The 25,345-nt window shown below is 35.7% G+C and overlaps 1 protein-coding gene and 1 long non-coding RNA gene across 2 annotated transcripts; one reads left to right on the top strand and one right to left on the bottom strand.

Moving 5' to 3' along the window:
- Positions 1–6,590, top strand: LOC135695543 (uncharacterized). The gene is made up of 3 exons (XR_010517274.2): positions 1–103; positions 2,183–2,317; positions 6,403–6,590. It is a non-coding gene; the product is annotated as an uncharacterized LOC135695543 (long non-coding RNA).
- Positions 6,403–24,297, bottom strand: LOC135695462 (ATP synthase peripheral stalk subunit b, mitochondrial). Its single transcript, XM_065214594.2, has 10 exons — positions 24,164–24,297; positions 23,554–23,578; positions 22,461–22,507; positions 21,493–21,561; positions 20,407–20,477; positions 19,821–19,913; positions 14,738–14,863; positions 11,440–11,517; positions 9,013–9,114; positions 6,403–7,718 (listed from the first exon to the last, which is right to left on the bottom strand). Exons 1-10 carry the CDS (start codon positions 24,195–24,197, stop codon positions 7,656–7,658), a joined length of 708 nt encoding a protein of 235 aa, XP_065070666.1. The 5' UTR covers positions 24,198–24,297; the 3' UTR covers positions 6,403–7,655.
- Positions 24,298–25,345: the final 1,048 nt, after the last annotated feature.

Here is a 25,345-nt window from a genome sequence, read left to right on the forward strand (position 1 = left end):
GTCTATTCAACAATTCAGTTTGGCCCTGATGAGTTTGGCCTAGGCTGGGTGTCTTTTGCATTTCGACAAAAATCCTGTTGCAGACATAAATAAAATAGACATGGTAAGTTTAAAGGAACTTTAAATTGCTGTAAGCTAACTCTGTTCACAAACGAAAGCTCGTGTATTCGTTAAAGGATCAAAAGCTTGGGTGAACTGAACGCGTTTGTAAGGAGACAGGCTCACTGTTTATAGGCCTATCATCACTTTTTGATTTAGTTTAGTATTGTAGGTGCTAGCCTTCTAGAAACTGGAGAAACTTGTAGAAACCATAAAATTATTGCGCTTCAATATTTGCAGCTTTTTGGTATAGAAAAGTGAAATCGTTTATGAAGCTTCTTAACTGCCTACAATCCAAATCCAAAGCCTGCAAAACATGACAGTTCTCGGTGAGATCTCCCGCGTGAGCCATTTTTTCTCAACAAAACTAAGATATTGTTATCTCCATGGATCCCTTAAGAAACACTTTTGAAAGGAAACAACGTCTGTAAACAACATTGTAATTGTTGGGGTAGGGGTAGCCATCTGGAATTTGAGGACTACTTGTGTAGGGGTTGCAATTGCAAGTATTGTATGACATAGCCAATCATGCATCTGCAGAAGAAATGATGGCTAACAGAATCAATTCGTGACTATTTTAGATGCTGAACAGGCATTTGAACAGTATTGTACTTGTGATGATATATATATCTATTCTATACCATGGGTGGGAAATTTATTTTTCTAAGGGGCCACTTGAGAAAACTGAATGGTGTTAGAGAGCTGAACCAACAATAACTATATTCTGTACAATATTTATTTTCCCACAACGTAAAATTAAACAAATTATACTATATTTTAGCTGACTACCTGTTAACTGAAAGATCTAGATATTATGTAATTATGAATTTTATGAAATTGTGGTTTAAGTCAAGTGGAAAAACACCCCTACAAAAGGTCATGTTGTGATTGATGACACTAAGCCAGCTGGACAGGAATGTCTAAAGGGCCTGATGTAACACATGGGTGGTAAGAGCACAGAATAGAAATGATCAGAAGGGTCACTCATGTCGGCAGCCTTTGTTGCAAGTTCACTCGATTTTTTCTGGCACCGCGCTGTCTGTCCATTCAATTCTCGTTTTCAACCGTTATGAAAGGAAGCTAGTAGTCTGGGATGTTTTGCAATCGCAGGCGTAATGCAGCAAATTTCAAAACAAGCTCCTTTGAATATCACTGGGGCTGCACTTAAACTATCATGAAGCAAAAGGAGAGTGAATAAAAACACAGAAGCACTTAGTTTGTTATGGATCGTGAGTTTGGAAACGATATTTAAGTTCCATGTTATCTAATGATCAATACTACAGGCCTACTACAGTTGTGAGATGCGAGACCGCCATTAATAGCAGTATTTTTCATTTATGAAGCAACATATACAGGGCAAGTTACTAGTTTAATTCTTTTCTGGATTGCTGAATTTGTTTTCCTAGTCTTATCTCGCATTATTGTGTTGTTTTTCATCAATGTGCTTTGTTTGTGCTTATTGTTTTACATACTATCCTCGTTTTGGTGACGCATGTGCGAAAAAACTCATGCTGAATCAATTGACCAGGACCCGTCTGGTCATTTCTATTCTGTGGTAAGAGGCCCAGGTCTGTTCTATACTATATCCTTAAGCTGTGATGCTTTCTTAGATAACCAACTTCAAATTTTCTAATCATTGCAAACATTGGAAAATATCTGTCAACCTGTGTAAGTCTTACTTTGCAGAAGTCAGACAATTTAGTATTGTCCATGAAGATTTCCGTCATTTCTATACGTTTTCCGTCATTTGATGCTTAAAAAGTCCATGCTCAAGATACTTTTCAGTATGCAGGTTTATCCAGTTCCAACTCAATTCTTTTCACCTTAGTAAGTCTGCACTCTTGAGGCTAGGTGTTTTGTTATGGGACTTCAATCACATATGGGCAAGGCCTGAAATTTGGTATCACTTAGCAGCTAGCTATAATAGTCATTCCACTAAAATGTTGAAAGTTATTTAAAACACAGTTAAAATGCACAATGACTTGAGAAACCATCCACAACTATCGATGCATTTGCAACAGATTACAAATTTTAAAATTTGACCATCATTTTAAGTTTTGACCAGCATACACCTTCTTTACAGGTTGTAAATTTAACTGGACAGGCAGCATTGCACTTCCCTGTTAAGAAGTCACACATTTATACTGCTAAAGCTCTTGGTGGAATGATGTGGTTTTGGATATTCTGGAGACTAAAGCATGATTGGGGACATTTTGTTGTGAGTTTCAGCTTTGTTTGCAGCTGGGCTGAATTTTTTAGCTTTTTAAAAATCTAAAACAGATAGCTTTCTTATAACTGAAATTTCCTGCATTACACTACACTTTAACAAGAGTGATCTGACAGTTGCTGGGGGGGGGGGGGGGTTGGCAAGGGGGCAACTGCCCCCAATACTTTAGAGGACAATGGTTTTTTGTTATAAAACAATGGGAAGTGTGACATGATCTTATTAAAACTATAGGCTGTCCCCCCAATATTAGACCAAGTGTCTGCCCCTGATGCTGGCTATCAGAATACCTGATATATATATCCTGATAGATTGATGGATATATATTTATATATAATCATAAGGCAAATGCTGACAGGAGAAAAATTCTTTCCACAATGGTGCTGTCCAATTGTATCAAACTACTCTTTGTCGGAATGGAACTCCAGTTTGCTGCTTCAAAAACATCTGCTCATTTCACTGAGACAAACGGCCCAATGAAATGAGCGATGAATCTCTGAAGCCAACACTGGAGATCTCACCATAGCCAAGGCAGTTTTTAGTTTCTTCTGTTTCGGCTTAAAGCCTTTATCAGATCCATTTAAACAATTTTTCCTCTTAATGTCAGCATTTGCCTTATGTATGTTTATATATAAACATATTTATATTTATAGTTACCTGATGATTTCCGTAAAAGCATGAAATTCAGAGTAGCAACTTAAAACAACCTGTTCTATATACACCAGAAGTGTATATATTGTTCAATGCAAATAAAAGTTTAAACTGTTTAAATTGGAGTGGCAAAAAGGTTTTATAAATGCAACATCAAGCATTGAGCCATGCTGTAAAAGGTACAAGGGTGCAAAGTGTAAATGGCTTTTTGTAAAAAGAAAGGCTATAGAATCTATAGCCACATAGAAGCCATTTTTCTCTGATGTTGCTCATGTCTTTGTGTAACATGCAAGTTGCTTTCATTAGATACCACCACTTTCTAGTACAACCAGAAAATTAATTAATTGTAAATCTGCTTTCAAAACTCATACAAGCTCAGCAACATGTTTCAGTTGCTGTGTTCAGTGCCTGTTTTTTAAAAAAATCATAGAAGGTAGAGGGGGCAATAGTGTTGAATTTGCCAATTGCTCCAATCTTTGATTGGTCTTGTTGCTGCAGGAGCATGTTTCCCCCTTTCCTTTATAACTACCAGCAGAGGTATTAAGGCACTTAATAGTGGTGGCATGTTTTTTGCGGAAAATGGATTGGAACGAAAATCTTCAAAAAACCAGAAAAATGTGTCAGGTTTCTTTTGATATGGAACAGAAACATAATGATGATGGAAAAAAGAAAACTGTCAAATGTTACATTTAAAACAGAAATGCTACCCCTTAAGAACCCCCCTCTCATTAGGGTCAGTTTATGACTACTGCTTGAACCATTTTTAGCACTTTTATATTTTGCATGTTTACCATTTGACTGGATTACTAGCTCCAAATTCCTAGCAAAAAGTTGTTAACCAAGTAGAACCCAAAAATATTTTGCCCCTGGCTCTCTTACGATCCAATCTGAAGTTGTGTGGCATGTTGTTAGTTTTTAAAAAAATTGGGGTTTCAACCATTTCTAGTAACAAGCTATTACAGTATTAATGCATTTTTCTTCTCTGGTGTTCAATTTTATGGAAAGTCTAAAGCTTTTTTGAACAAAAATGAAAAACCGAACCTTCCCATTCAAAGATCCACAGGGTGTTCTTGTTGGTTTCTGCATGACCTCTTATCTCTAAAGCCTTTCCGGTGGCTAAACAATACTGGTTACTAAAATCTTCCATTGGTGTTACAAAACGATAACATTTTTACCTTAGGCCACTAGATAACAAAGAGAAGTCATGATAAGGAATACATTTGGCTGGTTACTAAAATCTTCCATTGGTGTTACAAAACGATAACATTTTTACCTTAGGCCACTAGATAACAATAAGAAGTCATGATAAGGAATACATTTGGTTTTGTTAGAATTCCATGAATGACTTGATAGCTGGTAAAATTTTTGAAGGAGGGAGAAGTTAAATGCTTAATGGGAGAAAGATCAAATTTTGTTCCAACTTTAACTGCCATTGAGTGAGTTGAATGATCAACTAAAGACTTTGCCAACCCAGTTAAGATTTTACAAACAAACAAAAGACTTGGGTAACACCCCATACCCCTATAAGATAATTTCTGCAGATACCGTTTTCAGTATAATTTTCAGCATGATTTTGTATCAAGTTTTTAACAGCTCATGCTAAGCCCTGCTCAAAGTTTCCTCCAAAAAGCCATTATTGTTGGTCAGTGCAAGCAAATTTCAAGGAATACAGGACAAACATGAATTAAAAGATTTTTCTTTAGAAATGTAGAAGTTTTTTTAGCTGGTAATGTTGAGGAAAGGCCCAAGAGCTGTTAATGAAGCCCTAACAAGGGAAAGGAGGGAAGGGTTTGGAAAGGAGGGAAGGGTTTGGAAAAGAGGGAGGGGTTTGGAATAGAGGGAGAGGTTTGGAATAGAGAGAGGGGTTTGGAATAGAGAGAGGGGTTTGGAATAGAGGGAGGAAAGATCAAGCTTGTTAATTTTAGTTTTCAGAGTCTGGTAAGCAGAAAGAGGGTAGAGTGTTTCAAAGTTTACAAGATCTAAGGATGAAGGATGAGTTGTGGGACAGAGTTCGTGAATTAAGAAGCTTTAAAAAGGTTGAGCACTAGAAGAGTATCTGATAGTATGTATGTGTCTCAGAGGACCAGGGATCATATCTCTGCTCTCCTGAGAGCAATGTCCGTGGTCAGATCTGTTTCCAATAGGCTTGGTGTGTGTAAAAGTAGCTTTGAAAAGCATTTTCATTAGATATGTCTTTTTAGAACAAAAAGTGTATGTTTCCTTTCAGTTTATCATAGATTAGCAACAATGAGCGATAGCAATTAGGGGGAGGGGGAATTATCTAGGTCCTAAGGCGAGAAGAAAAGGCGAAAATACAATATATTTTATTTTGAAGGCACCAGAAGCACTTCAGTTCCTGAGAACTGTGTTGACGAAATTTTTATGGTATCTTGTGCTCATCAGTTATCTGCTCCAGACACTTTTATAATTAGCATGCTAGCTGAGGGCTTCAAGATTTTACGCAAGTTAAAGAAAATGGACTTCAGACTTTTTATCCCATCATTCGTATAACGTAAGATTATTTCTTGATAATATAGAATCGAGAAATTGGATCAGATCAAGCAACGTATAAAAATCTAGAGGGAAGGCTTATAAAGAGCGATTGGTTTAACCAAAGTCTCTGAGGCACTTTGATTAACTATTGAAGTCGAACAAAAGGTCAAGCAAGTTATTTCATTTACAGAGTCCGTTAGGCTACTAACAAATTTGTTATTTCCGTTTTATAACCCACTGTTTTGAGCTTTGGTATGTAGAGTTTCTAGAATTCGCTCAAAATTGAAACCATCGCCATCTGATAGCTACTTCCTTGCGGGAACAATGTGGTATGTTTCATGACGCCTGCAAGAGTCGTGAGAAACTCCTCATCACGCGAATTTCTTCATTGACAGATCCGTCGGAAACTACGGCCCCCTATAATAGTGCACTGATCAGTAAGCACCCGCAGTAGCAGGTAACAGCACCCCCCTACCCCACTCCAATATGGACTTCGTTCCGACATTACTACAAAGAAATACCCCTAATGCATAAGATTATTATAAAACCAGTTGCAGAAACGAATGCAATGTCGCTACTAACGAACAAGGACAGTTGAGTAAATGAAATCGGATAGTAAGTGGCAAGCCACCCTGCAACTGGCTGTCTGATTGGCTTTACTTCAAATTACTTTGATACCAAGGAAGGGCAATTTTGGGAAGAAAATGCTCTTTTGAAATAAAGTCCCAGAAGCGTAACAGAATGTGGTCGAGGGAGTCTCTCAAGTCACCCTACCTCGCAGGTTTAGGATAATCCTATCTTTCAAATAAAATTTCTGTGAAATTCAAACTGGCCTGGCGGTACCTCCTATTTAGGTATCCCTACACAAATGAAGCCTTGTGCCAGTATGCATTCTTCGTTTTCCTTTTGCTTTAACAGAGTTTCTGTTCTCGTAGGGTCATCATGAAGAGGTATTTGCTGGCATAGAAGAGCGCAAAAGAAAAATCTTAGCAAGTCAAAAGAAACTACAGAATGAATGAAGACATAGCCTCATAAAAAATTGCGCGAGACATTTAATTTCGTTTTCTGTTTGTATGCGAGAGTGTTTAATATCAAATTCAGCTTAGTGTCCAGTCTCCTCTTATCTGTTTTGATTCTCTATATGCATTTTTACTGCCATTTACCCAACAGCAAACGTACAGCCAGTTGGGAATACTGAAGGCCCAGGACTGTTGGCCCAGGACAAGTACCCTTTCTAACATGCCTACGGGTCGTATACAGGACTCGTGTTATCTTTCTTTCCTTTAAGCTGATCAATTATTGCCGGTTGTGCAAAGATAAGACCCCTGTGATCGTCTTTCGATCGGCAATATAAAAATTACCCTCGATTCCTAGAGGAAAGCGGAATGTAGATTCAGTTTTCCTATCAGCACGTGCTGTATGAAGTGTGCCACTTGTACAACCGTTGGAGGAGGAGATTGGATCATATTTATCTTAACTGGACGATAAAATATAAAGAGGTGCTTTCATGATGATAAGTATTTCTGTGGAGGTGTGGAGGGTACTTGGAGGTGTATGGGGTGTGGAGATAGCGATGCATGAATTTTAAACACTTTTATGGAGACGTTAGGCGAATAATTTTTGGTTGGATCTGTTGAATATCCCGATTCTTGCCCGGTGATTTCAATTGACAGCCTGACCGTCATACCACAAGCTATCGGAAAGCACACCACTTGCTTGCAGAATCGAGAAATGAACTGGCCCAGATCGTAAATTAATCGAACATAGAAACTTGACTGAAGCAAAATTTTTTTGCCTTTTAAATTGCTTCCTTTTTCACAATACAAACCCCATGGTGACTGCAAAGCTCCACTAAAACATACTTGTATGGAAACAGATTTATTTTAAAAGAAAATCAAATTAGTTGCACAAAGCTCCTAGAAGCACATACATTTGAAAACGGATTTATTTCAAAAGAAAGTTTCATTTGTTGCCCTCGGCGACAAAACAAGAAAAGGGACGAAGATACAGAGACAGCTGATAAAGTCTTTTATTCAATACTTATAAATGTCACTGACAACTGGAATTAAAGCTTGCTACACTAGAACATTTGATATTGACAAAGGCTGATTTCTATAGAACACTCGATGGCAAACCATAATACAGCCTTGTAATTCTTACCTCGTTCAGAGAAATTGTTCGATGTTTATTATGCTCTGCTAACAGCTAGAAGTTTCACGTCCTTGATACACTGGGCTAATGCATCCTTTTCCTAAGGTAAACAAATTAAATCAATAAACTCTATTTTACTGAACAGTATTAAAGATATAGACCAAACAGTTTTGAGATTTTTGTTATCTCGGTCATACAAGTGCAATGGTTTGCTCACACTTCCTAAAGAACGCTGGTCGCGTTTACAGAAAGCTTTACGAACACCTCTTTTAAAACAACACTTTGAAAGTACATGTCCTTCCAGGGATGTGTCCGCAGAAAGAAAGGCTGGGCACAACTACCTGTAAATTTTTGAAAGTTGTTTCTTGGTGAATGTTTTCTATACCCACAGCCATTGGCCTGGTAAAACCACCTCCCCAAATGGGCAAGACAGTACATATCAAAGATATATATTAAGTAGATCAAAAAATTATAAAATACATTAAGGGGATCTTAAATGATGTAATTTTCTTGAACGAGCACAACTTTTTATTCTTTGAAGAAATGTTTAGGCCAGGTGATTTTGACACAATGGCTGCCCTAAGCAAAACATCCCTTTTCCAATACAATCAATATATTCTTGACATGTCACCTATGGATTCATTTATCTCTGTTCATTTAATGGATTTTTTTGTTTTGATGGACGTTTCATCTACTGAATGTTTCGGCTATTGACGAAATTCCAAAAATTTGAAATTCGAAATACTTCGCAAGCAAACATCACGATCTGCTTCAAAATTGTTTACGTTTGTCTTCACCGAATTACTAGTACGATATTTAGGGAGCTTACAGGCAATAAACAGATACGAAAATAACTTAAATGGTTCAAGCCACCTATCAATCAATAATTGGTCAATCAGTGAATGTGATATAACTTACACGCTTATGGTTTGCAAATAGTTAATTGATAGATGGCGAAAACCACTTTAGCAGCTTTGGGTTACTTTTAAAAAAAGGGAAAGGCGTTGTTTGCGTGCGGAGCTAAATATAGACGGTGTCATCCACTTAATGTATGTGGCGCTAGTTAATATATCATGGTTACTTTCTGGGTCAAAATGAAAAGTTTTGATAAAAATATAAGAAAAAATAGATAAAAATTCATTTACAACGTTACGAAACTCGTAAGTCTTTTCAAAAATTATAACCAATCTGTAATACCCATGTGTCTAAAAATTCGGAAAAGATCTGGCAAGTCCCTTCTTTCTTATTCTAACAAAACCCGATAGGACATTTCGCGATTTTCATTTGAATATGGAATTCAAGAGCTCATTGTTTTAGTTTTTGTTTTTATATAAAATCTTTCAAATGATTGCACTCCAATTCGACGTTTCTACTACAATTTAATTTCAACGAACCTGTTGAGGTGTGATACTTTTCACGACGACATTTTCTAACCAACTAACTATATGCTCTTGCTCAAGATTCTTTTTCAGTTGCTGTAATTCCACTTGGAAATCCTAAAATACAGCAAATGAATAATCAATGTTATCACAAGTTGGCATTTGGCAAAAAACTACATCTAGAAATAGTATAGTTTGAGTCGAACTAAAGTTTTCGTCCGACACTCTTCAGAGTATACAACGTCAGAATACGATCGAAAACTCCACGATATATACCCAGTTGTAGATCAAAATAGGCCCATACTCTGAAGTTTTATACTCTGAAAAGCGTCAAACGAAAAGTTCAGAATGTATGACTCAAAATGTTTGCATTTTTCAAAACAATTCATAGTCTAGTTATAACTTTTCTTCCATTTGGTTAGATGGAACACCGCGCTTTGGATCCATCATGCAGTAAATTGTTGTCACAGGGACATCTACATAAAGAGTAGACAGTGAAAGTGGGCGTACAAAAAATCTGACTGACCAGAATGAGTAATTCTAAGGGTTAAAATCCAACAAACCATAAAGCATTTGTCGTTGGAAATTTCTTACAAATTGGCTATGTTGGAAGATGGATTAAATAATTGCCGATGTAAAGTTTTTTTTAAAGGCAATAGTCTTCGTAAAATGTTTATGAGGTGTAACAGTAACAGATGTACAACACAAAAATATGTACAACACAAGAATATGGTTGATTGAGACTAAAGGCTCAATAGATAAGGTCTTAAAGAAATAGACAAGGTCATACAAGAAAATAAAACACCTGAGTTTGGCAATTAAAGCACAAACAAATAAACAGCAACAGGATAAAATGTTTGAAATCTTGGAAGACTATAGAACCGCTCCATAGTTAAAGCAACATCCAAAAATGTAATACAGAAACTTGTGAGATGATTTTTTACAAAGCTGACAATCAAATACAATTTTAAAAGTATGTATGTCTCAAATTTCACCAAAGAAGAAATTATGGGGAAAGTTTAGCTAGAAGAGAACTAGAAGTTTTAAGGTGAATTCTTACGTCTTTGACACGACAGTCTGCAAAAAAAGATCGCAAAATGGTGCAGTCCTGATACCATTAAGATTAAAGTTCGCCGATATTAGACTAAGAGGACTAGCAACAATGAATTTTTAATTAAAAAAATTGCCTAATTATTGCTTTGCGCTTTATCCGTTTGTGAGCCTTAGTGCTAATTAAGGTTTAGCCTTCAAGAGGCTCCTGAACTGGGAGTCTGTGTAAGGTGAGCTAATGATTCAAAAGGAATAAATTTAAGGGGTTTAATGTGACTTGGTATAAGGCAAAGATAAAGTTCGTAGGCAGGTTAAGGGGAGTTTGGCGAGTGTCTGATTGAAGAGCTTAGAGCCAAATACGATATGTAAAAGAGTGTATTTTAAGGACAATGAAGAAAGGGATGAAAATGAAGCAGAGAGTGAATAAATAAAGCAACTGCCAAATTGAGTATAGAGAAAGTTAGACATGGATTTGAAAAAAGCAAACATTTTGAAACATACTAAAGCTTGTCGTCTGACATTCATCAGAGTATAAAACGTCAGAACAAAGATTAAAAGCTCACGTTCAATACTCTGAAGAATGTCAGAAGAAAAGCTTTAGTATGTTTCAAAATGTTGCTTTTTCAAAGCCATTTATAATTTTTGTACCACCAAAAGATTACTTGAAAGATAGAGATTTTCAAACAGCAACTAAGGGAATTTTAGTGAAATTGTTTGATTGAAAAAGATACTCGAGAGTTCGGTCGGAATAAGGCAGTGATAGTGTGGAAGAGGGGTAAAAATACGGGCAAATTGCGCCGTTTTCTCGCTGGCTCATTTCTATCCATATTTAGAGAATAATTTGGCCATTTTCAGATCATGTTTAAAAGACGGTTTTGAGTAAGTACATGAATAATAGAGCTCCATTGAAGGTAGGTCGTATAATTGGGCTATTCAAAGACACAGAAGAAAAATAATAGGCAAAAGAAAAGAAAGAAAAAGGTAAAAAAGGCATGAAGCAAAAGGGAAAATGGCGGACAAGGAAAAAGAACAAAGATGAGAAAATAATTTAAAAACAAATTGGAGAATAAATATTTTGAAATGAATAGATATGCAAAGATAAGAGTAAATTAAACGACATAGTTATAAATTCAATAGCAACAAACAACTGAACTTTTCGTTTGGAAATATTTTAAGGCGGGTAGCCCTTCAGCAAAAGATGTTTTTCAAGGGGCCTTCCTCTAAGTAAATTGACAATTTTATGTTAAATTTCAAAAAAACATGACAATATATTTGTGGCTGAAAAAACAAGACAAAAACCGAAAAACCCACCAAGGTATACACTGAACAAGCAATATTTGAGAAAACAAGGAAGAAAAATTTTAAAATGAACAAGAAAAAACAAACACATACCAGTCTCTTTTTTACTTCTTCGTAAACTTTATTGACATTTTCTCTGTATTCTAATTCCATCTTCATAGAGTTGTTTTCCTGAGAGCGAAATGAATGGGTTGAAAAATTATCATTCAATTGCAACATTACGTTATACAGAAACAACCCAGAATGCAAATAAAAAAAAGGATGAACACCTCAGGATATTCATATTTGATGCCTTAGGCCTTGTTCACTGTATAACAGATTTTGCTCAACGATAAAAAAATTCGTGAACACAGATAAAACAATACAGTAATTTAAATTAACCATCAAAACAATACACAAAAAAAGTTTTGTTCAACGTTTAAAAAAATTTGTGGACACAGATAAAACAATACAGTATTTTAAACTGAACCACCAAAACAATACGCAAACGAATTTTCTTCAACGTTTTAAAAGATTCCTGAACAAAGATAAAACAATACAGTAATCTAAAATGAACCATTAAACAATACGCAAAAAGACATTGTTTAACGAGTAAAAAAATCGTGGACGCAGATAAAACAATGCAGTAATTTCAAAAGAACCACCCAAACACTCCGTAAAGCAACAATATATTGCCACAAATTTAAGGAACTTTGGTAAAGGATGCAATGATATCGCGAAGCAAAAACAAAGTGTTCTGGTAGTCTTAACGCATACGGTCTGCCTAAATACAACTGAGTTGTGAGATGTTTCAAGAAACATAAATGAAGTGCTGAACATAAATACTATCTTCAACATCCTTTCAGCAAATGAGGCAAAAACTATACCTTGCAAAACAAGCAATCAAAAAAAGAGTGTTAGGAATTACCCATTACGTATTAAAATTACATTTTACACTTTATTTTTTTTGCTGCCATCCAGTCTAGCTTTGATTCTAAACTTTTAATGATAAAGAATAAAGAGTCGTGAGAGTATTATGCGCGTTGAAGAGAGATAATAGAGAGAGAGTAGAAAGAAAGAGTGTTATACGCCCACTAGGAAGAGTGTCGAATCACTGACAAGAACAGACTTTAGAGCGAGGAGAGTCGCCAGCTCTCTGTATTTCCAGGCGTATGAATCGCGAAATGTGGTCACATAGAGAGGGAGTACCAAAACACTGCTCGATAAGAATAGTTTCTCAGTGTCCTAAAATCAACGATCGGAAGCTTGGTAGTGTCAAATACAAAATAAATACAAAATGTAAACTCTTTCCTTCGTGAACAAAAACAGAGCCAAGTGAAACCGCTGCTTTGACAAAAAGAACAAAATGCTTATGTGAGCGGAGCAGTACAGGAAACAGCAGTCGAAGAAAAAATGCACCTCAACTGATGTGAACCGATGGCACAAATCACGTATCACATGTACAACCATGTGCATAGTTCAAAAGAATCAGAGAATAGTAATATCAAAATTAAAAAATCAATTACGAAACAAGTAACAAAGTCTATAATGTAACAAAAACAATAATATAACAATCAATGAACCACAAAAAAACTAAAAAATCGTTTTTTGGTTGGTATTAACCAATTGATTATTATGAAAAATTATAATGAATAAAAACAAGAAATTTCCGGTAGTGAATCCCCATTGATGCCAACATGACCACAGGTTTGGCATTAAACTTTCTATAAACTAAAATCAAATGTCCTGAAATAATCGGTAAATGAAGGGGAAAGAGAAGATTTGTGTGGCTTTGACTTGCTACAAGTCTTTCTTTGACTGGCTACAAGCGAGACACAAGTCTTTCTAAAACTGGATCTTCTATTTGACACTGGAACAACATCACAGAATAGTGACAATACCAGGCAAGGGCAACGACAGTGAGGCGTATGATATGTCAAAGTAAATTCACAAACAGGATCAAAAATGTCATGGTTATGCAAGAGTCTGATGGGTTTGGGCCAGATTGAGTGCATTCTACAGGAACCTAACCGGAAAGGTTAGCCAATACAACAATTCCAGACCCAAACTGCCACGTGAGCTTGTTCCTATAACAATGCAATACGTTGTGGCACACGGACACGTCTAAAGGCTAGTTTCCACTTGATTGTTTCTAGTCGAACGATCATAAGCAAAGAAAAAAAAGCATTCAAACTTTCAAACTACATTTCTCAAGATATATAGTAAGTCCCCGAATACAAAAACCTATAAAAATTAAAACATAAAAGCTGATTTTTGAAAGTATTTGCAAATTTAAATCAAGAAACTGTTTCAGTTTGATGAAAAAATAACTTCTTATAACAAGGGTTATCTCTTGTTGATTCTTGTTATCTCTCGGCAAGGATTTTAAACAGCAAGGTAGGCGCACTTTTAGCATGTGATATACATCATTGAATGTCTAAAGTTTCTGTCAAGATTCTAAGCTCAGAAATAGTTCCAAAGTCATGAACGACATTACCGTAGTTAGTGTGATTCATTAAAGCATGGTGATGACACCTGAGAGGCTTTCATACGCGGCATTCAAGTCAGAGCCTCTATACCCTGAACTTAACCAAACTGTGAAACTGGTTCATCCTAACCCTAATAAAAGAGGTCATTGATGCGGGAACTTGCTGTGCTTGAAAGCGTTTATCAAGAATGTGTAAAAAGGTATTCTGGCAGACCTACTCTTGGACACCTTTTATAAACTATTTTCTATATGACTGGCTAAAGTTTAACTAATCATGAACGTATCTTTATGAATAACGATTCAAAAGTTCTGAAAAGGGTACATTGTGCAAAGCAACTTTTATTTACAGGCGCCTGTGATTCATGAAACAAAAGAAACAGAAATTGCAGGTTTTATGTTTATTGGAAAATACGTTGGTCATACGATGGCTAAAACATCGTGCAATATGTATTGATAGCCAACCTAAGCAAATTACATAAAGAAAATGTTTTAGTTGATAATGAAGTGATAAAAAGAGCCGAAATCAACTTCAAATTAACTACTGCCAACCATTAATTTTGTTTTTCACAATCTGCTTCCATATCAAGGACAAGTTAAGAGGATTTGATCGCTAAAAATCCATTATTTTCAGTATTAATTTGGCATGAATGTAATGAAAATAGGCCTTTTCAGGTAAACTTTTGACATCACAACCAATCTGCAATAGTCGCAACCGCAAGCTTTGGCAGTAAACAACACAGCGATTTAGCCCTAATTGCCAGAGGTAATCACACCTGGGTTCTACTAAGGACCAATTCAACCGATGATATAGACACAGAAATGCCGACAATAAGTAAACAAGAACTGCTTAAACAAGATAATGAGTATACAAGACAATTAAGTATTAAGAAGATCATTTAAGTAAATCGGGTATACGTGCTTCACCTTCAATACTTCGTAGATCTGGTCTCTGCATGAATAAACAGCTTCCACTGATTTCTCGTCAGCGATTGCCTCCTCGTAAGCTTTAATCCTTGCATTTCGGCCTTCGTTCATCGCATCCAAGATATTCTGTTAAGCAAAAGCAAGGCGGTTATTCTCTAAAAACCTTTGGGCTAGGGCACTGATGGGCCTTGGGCATTTCAGATGTCGTGTCCTCCAATCGCGAATAATGAAACGACATAATAATAGTTAAATGCTAAATGGGTGTACCTAGATACGAAAAGTAACATACGAGCTAAACTGGTTATATTGCATATGGATTTTGCTGTAACTAGTATTGCTAAAAAACCTTATTAACAAAGGCGACTTTCTCAAGTCCGCCTTGCTCATTCATACTCCAAGCGTCAGGGTCTGGAACCCTTGAAGTAGAAGCGTTCAAAGGAGGAAGTTGATAAAACATGGATTTCCTCAAAACATGTACGTTTTAAAAGGGCAGGCATAAAGAACGAGGGAAAACAATTACAGTACAATATTTAACTTTTTTCCTATTATGATTCTTCAAAGACAGTAAAAATAAACACAAAAAGTTCTAAAGAATAGTTTGCACCAGAAAGAAACTGGTGGGTAAATAAATGTCTGGCAAAATCACACCCAAGAAGAAATTAAAAGGTCAAAAATTGTGCTGCAATGGTTCAAAAACCGTATCTAAAACTGAATATTCAAGACTGTTTTTCAAGACTTAAGACACAGACACTGTTTTTTAAAATGAATTGTAATGAAATATTTAAAAGTTTCTACAAAGCCAAAAAATATACTAATCGAAAACTTCAGACCCAAAAAACCGAGCTCTCCCGTAAAACTTTCTTGAGTAAACTTCCAGGGGCTTGGGGTGGTCCAAAAGCAACGTAAAATGTTACAATGAAAAAAACATAGGAAGTCAAAGTTGTTTTGAGATGAGTCCCTCGTAAAGTAATATGTTAAGAGTTAGAAATATGCTGGAGCCTTCCATCAATTACTTTTTACTTTTTGCTTTATTACCTGTCATATCTTCTAAAAATAGTAACAGAATTGTTGTCGACTAGTTTGCGTTCTACTGTCACAGTTTGTTTACCCCCCAGTTGAAGCAAACTAAACGTTTGTTACAATCGTGAGATTATAAAATGATTCAAACGATTATCATTAGTGTCGTTTCTGAGTGCGACAACGTCTGAAGATACAATTAATTTCCAAGCCACAAAAACAAAGAAAATGGGCGGAATATACCAAAGAATGTCGGAATATACCAATAAATATTTGGATTTGGCAAAAAAACGTCTAGAAAAGTGCTTGCTCCTTCATTCTCCAGACAATTTTCGAAAACATCTTCAAAAATAAGGCCAAGATTCCGGGTTCAAAGGCAAAACAATGACCAGGGTTTTGAAAGTGAATTTTCAAATTCACAGTCAAATGCAAGTGTCTCTGGTAGAGTGTACTTTAGAGTGAAACCTTGCTCTACCACAAAAGTGGAGAAGGGGGATGGGGGGTGGGGGGGGGGTGGCTAAACGAGCTCACCCAAACTGAATTTGTCAATTCTTTGATGATGGAACTCGTAATCTTTTAAAGGAAGTTTTATCCGTTTTTCGGTAATTTTTTGCAAAGAATCTCAAGTCCATCTCTTATTGGTGTATAAATACGGGGATTCATAGGGGGAAACGGCAGGGGTCAAGAGCGAGTCTCGGGTGGGGTACACGAACGGGCTTGGACTGCCTATTCTCAATACGATACGCTAGAAGATTGTGAGATGTCTTTGTAAATAAAATTCAAAACAGACAAACTAGAAAAAAGACACTCGGAAGGGCCCCGGCTCCCAGCAGAGGCCCAAGCGGAGCTGTGACATTTTGGAATGATCCCATAAAAATGGCGCCCAAGAACCATTTGAAGATACTTTGCGACATGTCAAAAGTTCTACTGAAATACACTTGGCGCGCTCCTGTCTTCAAAGAATGTATCTCTGTGGTATCATCCTTTCAAACTTACTGCCACAAATGATCTTAAGACAGCATAGCATTCGTCGGTGCACCTTTCTGCCGAGCTGCCAATGGTGTCTTATCAGGTAATATCACCCAGACTAATATCAAAAACAGGATGTCTAACGTCAAAATCCTTTGCCTCACGTCTATTTACATTATAGCTAATAACAACATTGTTTCTTATGGCGCGGCAATGCCGATGTAACAAATTGCCTTTAATCAAATTCCGGCTCAGAATACCACTGCCTGATATGCGATTCTTTTCACATGTTCCGCCACGTGCCTAGCAATACCTCTAGGGGCAAAATTATGATTCCAGGGGGTTATCGGGATCTCCACCACAGCCTTGGCTGCCTATAAACCGTAAGCATTATCTGGATGCATGGGGGGGGGGGGGGGGACAAGGAGACATTTCTTCTTTCCAATTGACATTCTATGATCATCCATTGGAACTTGTTGTGTCCAGGGACCGCGGAACAGGATCTACAGTTTTTAGCATGTTTAGCCCCCTAAAACATTTTAGCCCATCAATTTGTAATGTGCTCTGCGGTCCTTGACTGTGCCATAAAACCATTGTTCCCCACAATGGAAACATGTAAGCTAAGCCCTATGGTTACGATTAGTGATCGCTAATTTTGGCTACTTTGTTCGTCTGATTATCTGTTCATACCTATATACAACCATGCCACAATCACAACATAACCCTTCTGTCGGCAAATCTTACACAATTGGGGTCCCTTTTCTTGCTGCAGCCCTGGACACTGCTATACAGCCTGTCAGTTAACATATTTGTTTTTTATTCTTCCTTATCTCACTTGCTGTGTGTATTTGACTTGAGGATACGGTTTTGCAAAAAGTAAATTGTAGGACTTTTTTGGCTATTATACATGAGAGTGAATTATTGGACTTGATTGTAAGTTGAGGCTCGCCATTAACAAATAAATTTTACCATTACATCCGATTGGGTGTAAAACCATATCTCTAGGATGAAAGACTGGAGAATACATAAATAAAGAATTTGGTCCGAGAGCAGGGAAAATGAAAATCTATTTCGAGAAATTTCGGGAAAGAGCTTCCATTTTGTGACAAAGTTATTCATGTAAAACAACCAAAACACGATAAGTCCCACAAATAAATGTTAAGCATGCAAGTTTTAGGAGTCCAAAAAAGTTTCATCAAACTTCGAACAGTTTCACAAGGGTTGGGGACAAAGTCATTAGAAAAGATTATGCAACAGGCCACTGTTATGTGTAAAGGTTATGAGCCGTGTTTTAAGGAAAACATCAAGAATGCAAAATCTGGAAAGATTCGGACGTTAGACCTCAATTATGAGAACAAATCGAAAGAACACAGAAAGGGATACTGCTCCTTAAGGCAATCGACAGATACTTAAGGGGCTTAAGCCATCTTTCATTCAAAAAATGACCAATCAGTGACTCCGCTCACACGTTTATTGATTGGCTAATGTTGATTGACATAAACGTTAATTATATTTGAATGTTAATATATATAAAATAGCTAAATATATGGAAAATCGCAACACTGGTTGAAAAGTGCAGATTTAATATAAACATCAGTTTATATTCTTCGTCGTGGTCTACCTACTTAAGATTACAAGATAAATTATACTGCACTTCCAAATGCGGTTTGTTGCTGAGATGAACTGGACATCCTCTTGCCCACAATTACGAAAAACAGTATCTCGAATCGTGATGGCTTTTAAACAAAGAATTAATTTTAACACAAAATTGATAGAAAAGCATTGAAAATTACACTCACCAATCATTGTGAGAGGATTACTGATTAATTGGGAAATATGCATATGAAAATTATGACCTCGTTTCACTCGAAACAAACTAAAAGACGTTTTTATCTGGGTCATTTACAATATGTCAGATAATTAGATTTCAATTGACGGTGAGATAGGCTTAAACACTTTAATTACATCTCACAATCAGATATGATAATACGGAATGAAAAATTCGCAACATCACACTAATGCAAAGATTGATTTAAGAAAAATTTGAATCGTATCACTTTGTTTCGATTCACTGCTTAAAAACCTGCTGATATTTCACATCTCTGATGTGTAGAAATTGATGAAAACAGTGCACTGCCTTCTGACAAAACAGTTTTCCTTGTATATTTTATGTTGCATGTGCACTCTTCGTCTTTTCAGGAGCTCTCCTCAATTTCAACCTTTGAATGGCCCTTTGCTTATAGAGTATTGTTACTGTGCTGTTACACTACGTGCTCCCTAAAACTAGATCATTTGGTACATATTTTCCATTCAATTTATACACACCTGTTCTTTTTTTAATTTTATCTTCTATTTCAGAAGTGATGTAGTCACAAAAAATAGATTTTTATAATTTTACGATTTTGAATATATAACCCGAACAAGAGTTGTGCAAAATAGGTTGAATATGTTACAAACTGGCTGAGAAATGGCCACATTAGCACAAGCTCATTCCCTATCAAACCTCTGTAATTTGATCTTGATTCACAACTTCAAAATCATAACCAGGCCAGAATAACAGTAATCCGTTAGCAACTTTAAATCTATCATTGGCCATATCTCGTCATTTTTGAACATATCTAGCAGATAATGCATATTGAGAGGTATTTGATGCCGTTCTTTCACATTATCTGGCCAAAATTGAGAATTTCTAAAAATAGATTTTTGATCAGTGATGGACACCTGGGGGGGGGGTCGAGGTGGACTGTCCCCCCAATATTTTGCAGGACAATAATAGTGGTTGTTCTAAAACAATGGGAAAATGTGATGTCATCTTGTCAAACAATAGGCTTGTCCCCGAAATATTTGACCAAGTGTCCGCCCCTGTTTTTGATGACATCACATTATAATTGATTTCTTTTAATCTGTTTACCTTTGGCTACTTTTCACTTATTCCCTCTCTTTTCTCCTATTTTCTCTTTCTTTCAGTGAATCATAAATGTTGCCGCTACCTTTTTTGAAACCTGAGAGTTATGCATTACCAAAGTATGTTTTGAAAACTATATATAATCAATTTTCTGCACTTCACAGTAGCAATTTCAAAAGTGATATAAGTTACCTGTGACTGTTCATCTAATGCCTCTCCAACTTGCTTTCCAAATTTCCTTGCCAAAAAGAAAATTGTTCCTCCCATGACGGCTGCAAGAAGTGTCTACAAAAACGAAAGATGTTAGCGATGCATTAGTGTCACATCAGTGATGCAAATCTGAAAAGCCAACCAGCCATGTAAATTCTGATAGCTTAAGGCTCATAAAAAATAGAAATGTAGACAAATAAACAGTTTCCATGATTCTGACAAGATCCTTGAGGGTAATAGGCATCTAGCTCATTATTAGATCTTGAGAAAACAACACCCAATTGTGAAACTTAACATAAATAAAGTCAAATTGATTTTGCATCACAAAAGTTTTGCCTACAAATTAATATGCTCAATCTCAAACAAAATTCTGCAACTACACAGGTAAGATACTCAAGAACAAAAATTTAAGGGCATTGTGATGTGAGATACAGTTATCAGTCTGGAATACACTGTTTTTGTTCATATTAAAGCATATATCAATATTGAACATATGCAATCAAGAAGTTTTCAAATTTTTCCTACGAATAGGTTATTCAAAAGATTTTGAAATTTTCGAAATACTCACCTCTTCATGAATAATGAGTATTTCTTTTGATAGCAGGGTGGCAGTGAGGCCAGCACCAAAAATTGTTGCAGCTGGATAAAAAAATAACTGCGCTAGCCAGAAACTAATCAATCGGAAAAACTCAAAAGAAACACATTCATATATAATCTTCCAAATAAAAGCAATGTGTTTCTTATGAACTTATGCTATAAACTTAAGTCAGGTAAAAACCAGCCTATAAGTGCCAAAAAACTTGTATCTTTACTTCAAGATCCGAGAACAATGGGAGTTCTAAGTAGTTTAATTCTGACACTGGTTTAGTCCTGCAACACGGCTAGGAAACCATAAATATCCAAGAGCATGTAAATATAGAAATTATTGAAGACAGCTTGCTGTTCAAAGTTCCTATGAAGTGAAATTTCACACATAGTTTTTTGAAAGAAATTGAAACTTCTACATATTGTATTGTTGCTATATAAAACAAAAATTAACTCAAAAATTTGCACGAAAAGTTTGTTTTGAAGGTTTTAAAAACAATGAATGTGTGTGACAAAGCATAAGAATCAGTGATGTCACAAAGTTTGCAGTTGGTTCCGTCTTCACAGTAAACCCAATAAGGGCAGTTAGTCAAACCATTGTGAAAATTGTGATACCAGCATGAAATTTTGCAAAATAGGAAAGAAAGTTTAATATGCTGAAAAAGATAGGATATACCCTGACCGAAAATTGCCCCCTTAAGCAATTTTTAGACTAGGGTACTTTGCCCCAGACCTTAATAGACGGTATTATCATATTTCAGTCATACTTTGGTACAACAGTATGAAACTTTGCAGATAAGAACAGTCTTATGCTCATAAAAAGATTGGATATGGACTCTGACTTAAAATCCCCCTTCAGCTATTTCTACATGTAGTTCCAATAGTGACCTCCATTTTGCTTAGTGTACTAAATTTCATTTTATAGGCACCTTAAAGCTCATGAGGAAGACTTTTATGTCTCATAAATGGACTATTTTGGTTCTATTGGCTTTCTGTAAAAAAACCAGTCTTAATCTACAAACAGAAGACTTGAAAATTGATCAAAAAAACTTTCATATAACAGAAATACCTGAGACACCAGCCTTTTCCTTGTAAACTTCCCATACTGATTTGGATGGAGGGTCATCTACAGCAGCATCTGAATAGAAAAAGGCCACCTTCTTTAGATTTAAATGACTCACATATATTATAAAATATCTACAGTATAATTGTCTTATTTGACGCCACAGTGCTTGATGCACCTAGTGACAAAACATTTGATATATCAGAGGTTTAAGTAAAGATGACACATATTCGCAGTTATTCTGAGGTTCATCTTTGCATACTCATCAGACAGACTCTCTGTAGCTTTTGAAATCATAGTATACTTTTGGATAAAAAAATGTATACTATATAAACTATACTAAAATAAAAAGTTTAATGATGCATATATAATTTTAGAGTTAATTTGGGCGACCCTGATCATGGGTTTCATGCACCACATATATAAATTCCTTTGGCTAAAAATACAGGTAAAAATGCTTTAGAATTTATAAATTTGAAACAGGAATAAACACTGAATTAGCAGTGTTATAGCTATATTTTTCATCATGTAGAAAAAATAAAGAGAGGTAGCCTTTAAGTTTCAAGCAGCAATCAAAGGTTTTAACTTATCAAAGTTACATTCTTTTGTTACCCTGTTGGTGCAGTTTTTTTCTTATATTCACATAAAATGTTTACTAAACCTATACCAATTCACAAGACGATACCATAGGGAGCTTGGGAAGAAAAAACAACCCAGTGGCAATTTACATTCAACATACAAAACTTAATTAACTACAATTTAAAGATGCAAAATGAACGAAAAGAATAAATAGAAACTATTTCTAAAAAGAGGAGAGGATACAGGACAAGGCAGCTATCAATTAGTATCCAAGCATAGTCAATCAGTTTTTGACAAATATATAAACCAAAAACACACAAGGCAAAAAACTATACATATCATAAACGTATACTGAATTACATTTCTTATATATAATAAATGAAACAGTGAGATACCTGGACTCTTTGGTGTATTGGTAGTTGACACAAGCCTTGGCAAAGCCCTAAAATCAATCAAAAACATATATATATTCAGTAAAAAGAGTTATTCAATCATAAAAATTGGTTTAAGCTTTATAGACTTGCTATTTAGTCAAGGAGCACTATAGGCTTGGATCATCCAGTTTTCCATAGGGTTTAAGAAAATTCAGAAAATAAGAGATTCAAGTAGAGGAATCTCCCTATATCGACAGCAGCTTACAAGGAATTCACTGACAATTACTATCAGATATGAGCTACATGATAAAATGTTTTCATTACTATATATATAATATATTGATTTTTCAGTCCTTTGCCATAACAAAGGGCACAAAAAGTGCAACTCAAAGTACAAGAGCACCATTACAAATTGTCATGATTTGCTGTACACATAATATATATAAATTAGACTTAACAAAAGTATATAACTGTTTTATCAGTCTGTCATAAAGTGCAGGATGCCTTATATTAGATGAAAGATAAAGAGCTTTTCAATAAAACTTCAAACTTCATAATGTTTGAATTCCAGAATTAAAACAGTAAATAGTGAGTCATTTATTGCTGACTGAGCACTGGTGTGCATATCTTGCAACTAACTAAAGAATTTGTTATGCTTATGACCAGAAACAATCACTACCGTAAATCCTCGAAAAAGCCCCGGGGGCTTATTTGCAAAAATGAATTTTTGGGTGGGGGCTTATTCGAGGGGGGGGGGCTTATTTCAAAGTTTAGTATTTTCCCCAAAGGTCATCATAAAAATGAAATTACTTTTCTAACAAATCTAACAAATATTATAATTTTTATCATCACAAAAGTTGCTTTTTTGCTTTTTGGTCTCCAGTCAAAGGAATTAACACTTTATAGCTACTGTCCTGTGGGAGCTTTCTTGAAATAAGATATTATTCTGCAATTATGCTTACCTCGAATAAGCAACCATGGGGGGGGGGGCTTATTTGCAAAAATAGGAGCATGGGCAACCACCAATATAGTTATAGAATATAAGGCAAAGACTGAGATATTTTCAATTTCCAAGCAAAAACAAAGAGTGTACACATTTGTTATTAAACTTTACCTTGCCAGCTGAAGGCTTTTCTTTCCTGAAAAAAACAGACAATCAAGTGTTAGTCTGGATTTCAGGACAGACTAGTGATCTAGCACATTAAAATCCCATCGTGAAAACTGAGCTTTGAGTGGCGGTGCCTCTCGTACTGAACTCTCGTGTTGAGACTTCTCTATGCATGTTCAATCTAATCATTGATCAGTGGCATCTTCTAGCACTTTTTATCCATTAATCTATTATTTCTTGCACTCTGAGCATCATACCGATACTCGGTCCTGCTCAGTATCGATGTAAAGTAGAAGTCACTCTCTGACTCTGGAGTGTAGACCGATGAAGTAAAACAGTGGTAAACATAATAATATGCAATTGAGATGAATACTTTGCTTTAATACCAAGCTATGTTAGGCTTTCCCTTACAGTCTGCATATCAGTTGATGTTGGATGTTAAGAAAACAAATTTGGATCAAATTATAAAGAGGATCACCGAGCAGTCGATCAAGTTTGAAGGTGAAAACAGACAAGAGGAGTGCAAACTTATAGCTGAAATAATATTTGCAAGGCTGTGATGAAAATCGCATAATTTCTGTTCAAAAGTTCTTATTTGGGCCTTGGTATCTCTTACCTGTCTTGGAAATTGCAGCAACCCTGGACAACATGACGAAAACGTAGACAAGCAGTCCTATTTATCGTGTACGAATATGGCCTAGTTCAGCGAGGAAAGATGACCGGCGTGCAAAGGCTCATGGGGGATGCAAAAGGTGCAGCAGCAACAGCAGCCTTAAAACTATAAATAAGAAAGTCACTGTGACACAGCCTTGCTAGGCAGCACTATCCTTTAAAGTGTCAAATTTGAAAAGAAACTGCGCAAATTATTGGAATTAGGCAAATCTACTACAATTAGAAATTGACTGCCATCTAAAATCAGAAATGGTGTTTTGGGGTAGTAAAGAAGTAACTTTCTAATGTAGATTATGCAGATCCCTACAAATACCTTGTGAAAGTTACAAATGATGTTTAAAAAATTTTTAAAATCATAATATCACAGTTGAAATTATGAAATAGTTAAAAGATTTTAAGTCAGTCTAGAAGGACGCAATAACACTAGTAATAAATATGTTTTTGTCGATGTTTGGAAAGGATTAGATAAAAAACTCGCTGGGTATTCATGGTACCTGTACAAAATATTAAAGAATTCCTTGCATCAGGGTTAAGAATGTTGCAACATGGAAACTAATAGTTCATAGTTAATACAAGCAAATTTGGTGGCTTGAAAGCGTTTTAGGTTCTGTTGCTATGGCTACCAATATATCGGCATTGCTAGATAATAAGTTGTGATTCTCCAAGTTGTTAATTAAAACTAAAATCAGGATTAATACTTTTGTCATGAAATTCATATTCATTCAAACCGAGTGGGCATTATTACTGTTAGCGAAGCAAAAGCAAGTCCGAGAATTGAGTTTTTGTGTCACTCTAACTGTGGTGAACAGGGTCGCTCAAAACATATAGGAGGTTTAACCTAGGAATTTTTCATTAGTTACCAAATCTTTTGAAAAGAAAAGGCGCTTTGCTTCCATTTATTAAAACTATATGAGTTTGGAACTTGGTTGCAGATTCAATTTGCTTCGTTCCAAATGGTTTCATTTTGCTTGAGCTCGAAATCAGAAAATTGACAATGAATTAGCATTGTTTTTATCAAATTAAAGTTTAAAATCGCAAATTGAATTAATAAAGAAGCAAATTCCTTTAATACTGGAAAATAACATGCAATTGGTAACCAAGGAGAAAAATTGCGACAAGCTTAACA

This window comes from Rhopilema esculentum, chromosome 17 (assembly GCF_057945365.1).
Source record: "Rhopilema esculentum isolate cy_ngs chromosome 17, ASM5794536v1, whole genome shotgun sequence".
Lineage (NCBI taxonomy): Eukaryota > Metazoa > Cnidaria > Scyphozoa > Rhizostomeae > Rhizostomatidae > Rhopilema > Rhopilema esculentum.